The 8,221-nt window shown below is 32.6% G+C and overlaps 1 protein-coding gene across 1 annotated transcript; it reads right to left on the bottom strand.

Annotated features, from left to right (window-relative positions):
• Positions 1-2,666: 2,666 nt before the first annotated feature.
• On the bottom strand, positions 2,667-4,204 carry LOC149251227 (ATP synthase subunit delta, chloroplastic-like). The gene is made up of 2 exons (XM_089459307.1): positions 3,840-4,204; positions 2,667-3,469 (listed from the first exon to the last, which is right to left on the bottom strand). Exon 2 carries the CDS (start codon positions 3,467-3,469, stop codon positions 2,699-2,701), a length of 771 nt encoding a protein of 256 aa, XP_089315433.1. The 5' UTR covers positions 3,840-4,204; the 3' UTR covers positions 2,667-2,698.
• Positions 4,205-8,221: the final 4,017 nt, after the last annotated feature.

The following is an 8,221-nucleotide window of genomic DNA, read 5'->3' as shown; positions in this document are numbered from 1 at the left end:
CAAACTTTGAAGGCAACAACTAATATGAGACTGCTGGTCAAACTGCAGCTCTGGGAAAGCAACCATAACAGGCAAACAAACAGCAGAAATTTCATAAGGGAAAAACTATAACTCAAACTGATTATCCTTTCAAGTAATCTTTCAGGCAAATGACGTAAGTTATCTTTCAGGCAAATGATACATCAGATAACATTATCTAAGAAATCTGCAAAACACAATACAACAAACGTGAAGAACATGGAACTCCGAAACCCAAAGTGCTGAAGAGGGATTCCGATTTTTTATCAAAAAATAATATTAAAGAAAATCATACTTCATTACAGTGAAAATCGTTATTTTGAAAGAAACTGAATGGGAGGAGGGCACCATGAGGTGCATTCTCTCCTGCTAAACTCGCCAAACTTTTCCTATCCTATTCTCACTTCTCTCTCTTCCAAAGTAAAAAGAGGAAAGGTTCCTGGCATGCCTGGTGTAGCCCCTTTTAATAGCTGATATTTTTTCTTTGAACCACCTGAGTTTTGGTTCTTTTTGGTTACATACAAGTGTGTCTCTTAATTTCTGCTATTTTTCAGTTACATATTTGCAGCTTTTGGTTCTTTCAGTTACAAATTATAATCATGTTCTCTATTTATGTGGGGTGGCTAGGCCCACTACATGCCCATTAATGATAAATTATTTTTAAGAAACCATTTAATTTCCCCATACAAAAATTTAAAACACACTGTAACAAAAATGGGTTAAAAAACACTCAACTAGGTATGATTTGAGACAATGTCCAGATCAACTATTGCCATGAAGGAAATGGGGATGACATGCAACATTTCAAGTTTACTTGATAAAATGTTTTACCAGGACAATGATAATACGATAAAAAAAAAAGATATGTTGTGTTCAGACGTGAGTAACTGATATCAACAAAGTTAGATTGAAAGAAACAAGCTAGTTCTCTGTGAAAGAAACAAGCTAGTTCTCTGTGGGCAAACATTAGCACCCCAAGAGTAATACCGAAACAGTGAAACATTGAAAATATTGTAACAAATTTTTTTATATACCCAAACATAATCTTATGAAAATAAGATGGAATATTCGACTATAATTGAGATTGAGTGGGCAACTATAGAATCTTATTTTGACATATTTCCACTTCACGAGTAGCAACTTGAAACAAAACTGCACATCATCCTTCATGAAAAAATAAACAGAGACCTATGAAATACTGAATGATTCTTTTAATGGTCAATATAGGTCAACCACTGCACCATCTACCAATAGATAATCTCATAATTCATTGGCCATACTACTTAGCAGACAAACAATATCATTAAGCCAGTCTTGCTAAGGGTAGTGCCCTGGTGACAGTGCGAAGGCATCCATGGATATCCTGGAGCCAAGCACTAATGGTTATTGAATAATGAAGTGCAAAAAGAAAATGTATATGGCTGGAATTTGCAAATAAGAATTCACGTATAAAGAAAAGTGTACCAGTCCATTCAGGTTGATTATCACAGCACAAGTGGAACTCCTGAAATCCATTTTGCAAACGCTTTGGTCTAATAGCCCTAGAATATTATATTCTAAGATTATGTGAAATGGTAATACAACCTTTAATAAATAGTCCAATTATCATATCCTGTTATTATTTTCTTGATAATATTGAACAATTTTACCTCTAGGGTAGGTACTACTTTCAACTAATATTTCATGGAAAATAAATTTGGGTGCACAATAACAACTACCAACTATCATGACAGTTCACTATGATGTCACCTCAAATACTTGAGGAACGACGAGCACTTTGTAAAATCCATATCAACAATCCTCGTTAACTGTATACTGAAGATTCAATTCCAACTTTGTCATATTATCTACTGATAATTCAGTTATTGAACAACCTGTAATTTGCAGCTATCGTTAATAGCTTCGGTGCATAGTTTTATACTTGTGCACTGACATGTAAAAGATTTATGGAAAAATGTATAGTCCACAGATTATATTATTCATACAGTAATTACACAAAATACAAATTCATTCAGAAGACAACTATCAATCAAATGAGGTGAAAAAAATGAAGCCATATGGCTACATGTTTTTTGGCCAGTGAATCTTAAGAGATCCAATCAGTCCAGAGAATACACAGTAGAACAATCCAAAATGTCCCAGCAGAAACAATTTATAAGGCCAAGTCCATACAAATCCACAGTACCAACAACGGACAACCTGAACTCAGCTCATGATTTTTGCATACAAATCCACAGTACCAACAACCTGAACTCAGCTCATGATTTTTGCATGAAGTATTTTCAAATGAACATGAATTAATAATCATCTAGATAATGAAGGCATGTGCAGATCTATACCTCTGGTCTATGTATCTCCTCCATATTTTTCATCCAACAATGACCTTCAACTTACTTGACACTTTTTTTTGTCCTTAATTTTTTTTGTCAGTGAGCCCTCCAACTCTGCAATCAAAGTAGGTAGTGGATGCCTTCCAACTCATAAATTTTTATAGCATTTTCCAATCCAAATGTCAGGTGCAGGGTAACAAAATTCAAATGGAAACAACAGGACAACAAGAACTATAGCCTCAGACACTTCTGCAAGCCAGTTCAGAAACAGTTCTAGAAATTAAATAGTACTTAGAACAACGAAAACCATTGGATTCATTTTTTGTCAAGGATACACAAACATCTCAGATTCATACATTTTCAATTCTCTCTTTGTACCCAATTTGACTCGCCAATTGCTCCAACTCAGTCTTCACACTCATGTCTATAATATTGGACAGAGTTGGTCCATATCGGATGTTGAAGCCTGCAATCAGAGAGGGATCAATGACGGTTTTTAGTCTAACATTCTTGGCACCAGTTAAACTCTGGACCTTCTTGGCAATTTCAGCCAGATGTCGATTCTCAAGATTTACAACAGAAGTGACCACTGCCAACTGTGTGTCAGTCAGCTTATTGTAGGCCATCTCAAACTCTCTGATAATGTCATTAATGATGTCCATCCTTTTATTGTCAATGAGGAGGTAGAGGAAATTCAACGTGGTAGGCTGAACCTTGGCATCATCTGCAATGGCCTTGATAATGCTCTTCTTCCTCTCTTCCGCGATTATCGGATTAGCGAGGAAGCTATAAAGCTCTTTGTATTCTAGAAATCGAGAGAGCTTCTCAATATCATTATTGACAAGATCCAGTGAATTGGTAGATTGGGCTAGCTCTGCAAGCGCTTCAGCATATGATCCTGCAGTTGTGTCTGACATTACAATATGGCCTCTGTTGCCACTACCCACTAAAGGAACTTTAGAAGCCAGGGGATTGGCGATCCTAGACAACCCTATCCTTATAAGGGAAGATTTAAAGAGTGGTCTGTGAGAAGTTGCTCCACTTCCCACCTTCTGAACAGCTCTCGCGAATGATGCATATTGAACATTTAGGGCCACTGGGGACTGCTTCAAAGCATCCATCTACCAAAACAGCAAACCAGTCATTTCCGTTTTTACAATTTCGAATTCTCAAATAATTCAACTTTCAGGGATTTATTAATAATATATCCAGTTATTGCCGCTTTGTGGGATTCCAAACCAATCAACTAAAATTTGTGAAATCTGCCAAGAATCCTGTCCAACCCAGCAAAGAAGCAACGATGCCCATATGGACTTCTAAAAAATACCAAAGACCCAATTGGATAAACCACTCCCAAGAAACCAAAAATCAGCTCCGTTGCCCTCAAATCCGGAATATAAAATGCCCCCAACCCCCAAAAAAAACCCGTTAAAAACCTATTTCAGATTCAGAGATTATGAAGCTAGAGATTAAAAGGCAAAAACTACATACCTTGGATATCGGATATCGATGCAGTGAGACGTCTCAGGAGTTCAAATTTGCTGTGGCAGGGTTCAGGTCGAGGAGGAGCACAAAGATGCGGAGAAAATATGAAGTTTAATATCGCAGGGGATCGTACCGTTCGGATGCAACAGTGTGAAACGATCGGACGGCTCTAAAGCCAGAGTCTATCTTGTGTTATCCGCGGGCCCTGCAACACACATTATTGTGCTACTTATCGAAATTGAAAAGGTTTGAGCCTCACAATCCTTATCGCGTACAAGATTGAAACAGCATTACTGCAAGTGGAAGGAAGGAAGGGAGTTTAGTATGGATTTGGTTTGTGACTTTAATTCTTCTTTCTCCTCCACCCTATGAACCACTTTACTTATCCCGAGGAATGACTTGACTTTATAAATAACAAATACATTTAAGACGACGAAAAGATATTTATGATCAATGGATAAAGATATAACGAAATAGTATTGAGATTACTTGAAAGAAAGTTCAAAAGAAACATATAAAAAGTGAAGGGTTGGGAAGCAAGGAGTAATAAAATATTCTGAATTAACTTAATATTCTGAAGTTTATGCCGGAGTGTTCTTAAAATGATCAGATTTATTATTATTTCAAATAAGGAGTAATATAAAACGAGGAAAAAATATTTTGAATTAAGTTAATATTCTGAAATTTAAGCCGGAGTGTTTTTAAAATGATAAGATTTATTATTTCTCTATTTGAATATTTATATTTTATTTTGCGAATATTTATAAATAGTCAAAATTTTTGCTCATGATTTATTATTTTAAAAATAATATTATATTTTTATGATATTAGGTGAAATTCATATGCATAATAATAAAATAAAAGTTAATGTGAAGAAAATCAGAGTAATGTATAATAAGTTGTAAAGATTTTATGGAATATTTATTTTTGAATTTAATCTTTCTAATATCTTCTCTTATATTATTTTTGGATTTTTTATTCTTTAGTTATATTTATATTTTATTATTTTTCTAAATTCATTTATACATTTTGTATTTTTACCAGGTATTCAATTTGTAAGAATTCACCTCCATATATTTTTAGAGATATTGGCAAGCAAATTAATTCTCTTTGATTCTTGTTATAGTAGCAATTAACAAAGAGGGTCTTGTTGTTATAATCTTTGGTCTAGTGATAGGTAACAAGGACAAAACCAATTGTAGTGTGATTGAAGTTAACATAGAAGATTTAATACTATGCACAAAAATTGTCTACTCATGGATAGATTGAGTCTTGATAACTATACTTTGTTTTGGATGGACAACGCCATGTTACTTAACTTATTTGAGGTTTTTTCCAAATCCATGTGATTTGTAACATGATTGTGAACACTAGTTAGATCTTTTTTAAATTCATCTATTATATCTTTGTATGGATTTTGAAATTTTCCATTGTCACATTATGGCGGAGTTGTCTATAAATGAGACTTTTTGGAGTCTCTGATGGATTTCTGGCCAAAATCTGGCAAAAAAATTTGTGGCCAAATTTTGATTTGTGTTGTTTAAACTCGTTATTTGACAACATATATGGGTTCAACAAACAAAAAAAACCCCTAGAGCACTTTGATTGGGAAGAGTTCACTCGTCAAACTTGTGATTTCAATGAATCTCTATCAAATTCTAGACAAATTAGATTGGAAAATAAACCAATTTTTTTTAAAAACTCATATTATCACTATCAACTTTAAAATGGCTCATCTCAAAATATTTTCATTATTTTCCCTGATATGATATGATCATTGATTCTTGTTAATATATAATTTCAATTTACACCCTTGCAGTTAGTTTTAAGATGAGTTTTAATTCTTTTCATCCCAATATGAATTTTAATTCTTTACGCTGTGATAATGAATTATCCCCTGTGAGTTTAATTCCGCTACTATAATTAAGAGTTGTGGATGAAGGAATTTATGAGTTTCCATCCATATCCAAAAAGAGTATTGCGAGGGTTCATTATTGAGTGGTATTCAAGAACTTAGGTATAGCTTTGTACCCCACTTATGGATTGAGTTTGTGAAGAAGGCACTTAATGTAGATGTCATTAAAAAATAAGGAATGCAACGCTGTAAAGACTTTGTCATAAGAATTGTTGTTGGGAAAAGATTTTGTGAGGAGGAGTTTTCGTTGTTGGTGGTAATAATTCGATTGATGTTAGTTCAAAAACTTTGATTACTTGGTTGTTGTACTCATGAATAATATTATGAAAAGAACTCATTAAAAAAAAAAATCATATTCTTCTTACTGTTATTAACTGTTTGTTATTAAAGTAGAGATATTAAGGTTATTGTTACAAAATGTTATTATTAATAGTGTCTTTTTATCATCAATTACAAAAAGCATTTACCAAAGTTATTATTGCAAGTGAATGACGTAGCTACTTCAAAATTCGGGGAATTTAATTTTTAAGACTTAGGCCAAATTTTGACTAAATATCAAACAATTGGAATTTAACTATCATATTTTTATTGTAGATGTGAATTTTTAATCTTTAATTAGAGAAATAAATATTGGAAAAATTTGTCTAAGTACTTGTTTGATTTTCTATTTTGAAATACTATTCAAAATATTCGTTAGAAAATTTTATTTGAAATTTTTTATGGGGTTTTTGGTCATTAGAGATACTAAGAGGAACCCTATCTTTAACTTTATTTTTAACTTTATTTTTTATGTTAAAAGTCTTGTTTATTTTAGAATAGGGTTTCCAAAAATTCAATTTAATTATCAATAACTATAAAATGGATGGTAGGGATTTAACCTCCATGAAATATTTTATAATATTTTTAGCGGTGTTCATATATCAAAGGATGAGATCTCTCTCAAAAGTAGTCATGCCATTTCTTCCCTTTTAATTAAAAAAATGACATATGCACAAGTGCCATATGAAGTGAGTGATGGTTTTTTAGACATGTGGTATTGAAAAACCATGGTATTGTAACAAAGGTTATTTACAGGTTAAGAATCTTCATGGTAAATTGGGGTGAATGTCCATGGTTAGGAATATTGTTACATTTAGTAGGTGTAGATTTTCACATGTATTCATGTTGTGGAAATTTTCATGAAGAAACTATGTAAGGGATTTCTAATCCATCCAATGTTTCGGGTGGACACTCCATCCATCATCAGGGACTAGAAAGCATAATGATATCAAATGAGTGTTGAGGAGCCTTTATGGAGAAGAATACAAAGTAGTTGTTAAACCAATAATAATAACTTAAACAAGAGGGTTAAATCAACTTAAAGTCAAAGGTTTGAATTATAAAATTGAATTAAGATAAAATAAATTAGAATAAGGAACAAAAGAGGGGTTTGAACTATTAAGATTAATGGGGAACAAAGATTAAAAGGGGTCATCCATGTACTCATTGACCTGTTTTTCTTCTTGTTTTATTTGCTCAATCCTTTTCTTATTCTTTTCTTTTCTTCTCACTTTTCTCCCCACTTTTGGAATTGTTCCTACCGTTTTAATATTTTTTATTTTACAAATTTCATTAATTGAGATCTCTTATTCTTATAAATATTCAATTTTATTTTGATCTCATATTCTTTGATCCATAAATATATAGTATTCATTTTTAGTTTTAAACTCCTCCCAAATTCATTTCCTCCTTTCTTTCTTCCCCTCCTTCCATCCTTTCATTCTACCTCTCCCTCTTTCATCTAACACCCCCCCCCCCCTCTTCCCCCCTCCCCTCTTTAACACCCCCCTCCCCTCTTTGTTTCTTTGACCCCCCCCCACACACACACACACACACACACACACACACATATATATATATATATTCCTTATTTTACACCTCTAACTTATTGTTATAATATAAGTATTTGGTTACACCCCCATTTTTTTGTTCTCTTAATCTTTGTGTCTAGTAATCTTAATATTTTAGACCCTTCTTTTGTCCCTTATTCTAATTTATTTTATTTTAATTCAATTTGCTAATTCAAAACTTTGATTTTATCCCTTAACCTAATTTAAAGCCCTCGATTAAATTATTATTGTTGTCTTAATGACTAGTTTGCATTCTTCTCTATAAAGATTTTTCATCGCTCGTTTAATATTATTATGATTTCTGGTCCCTAATGATGCATGGAGTGTCCATCTGAAACGTTGGATGGATTAGAAATCCCTTACATAATTTCTTTCGGAAAATTTCCACAATCTTGCTACATATTTTTTCAAATGTATACATCTTTAGCTTATGTATTAATTCTCCACTCAAAAAAAAACAACAACTCGTGTATTAATTCTTTTTATAATTAATAATAGTAATTTAAAATAAAATTATAAATTAGTTAATTTTTTCTTTAATCTTTGGAAATGTGAGATATATCACGAAATAATTGTTTTGATAC

This window comes from Pinus tabuliformis, chromosome 7 (assembly GCF_031772625.1).
Source record: "Pinus tabuliformis cultivar Carrire ecotype Pingquan chromosome 7, CPIR1, whole genome shotgun sequence".
In the NCBI taxonomy this organism is placed as follows: Eukaryota; Viridiplantae; Streptophyta; class Pinopsida; order Pinales; family Pinaceae; genus Pinus; species Pinus tabuliformis.
Note: the sequence above shows the minus strand (reverse complement) of the source record. Positions and strands in the feature narration are given on the sequence as shown.

Bases quoted from the DNA above. Each gene is read 5' to 3' on its own strand.
- LOC149251227 (XM_089459307.1), bottom strand. From the start codon at position 3,469: ATGGATGCTTTGAAGCAGTCCCCAGTGGCCCTAAATGTTCAATATGCA.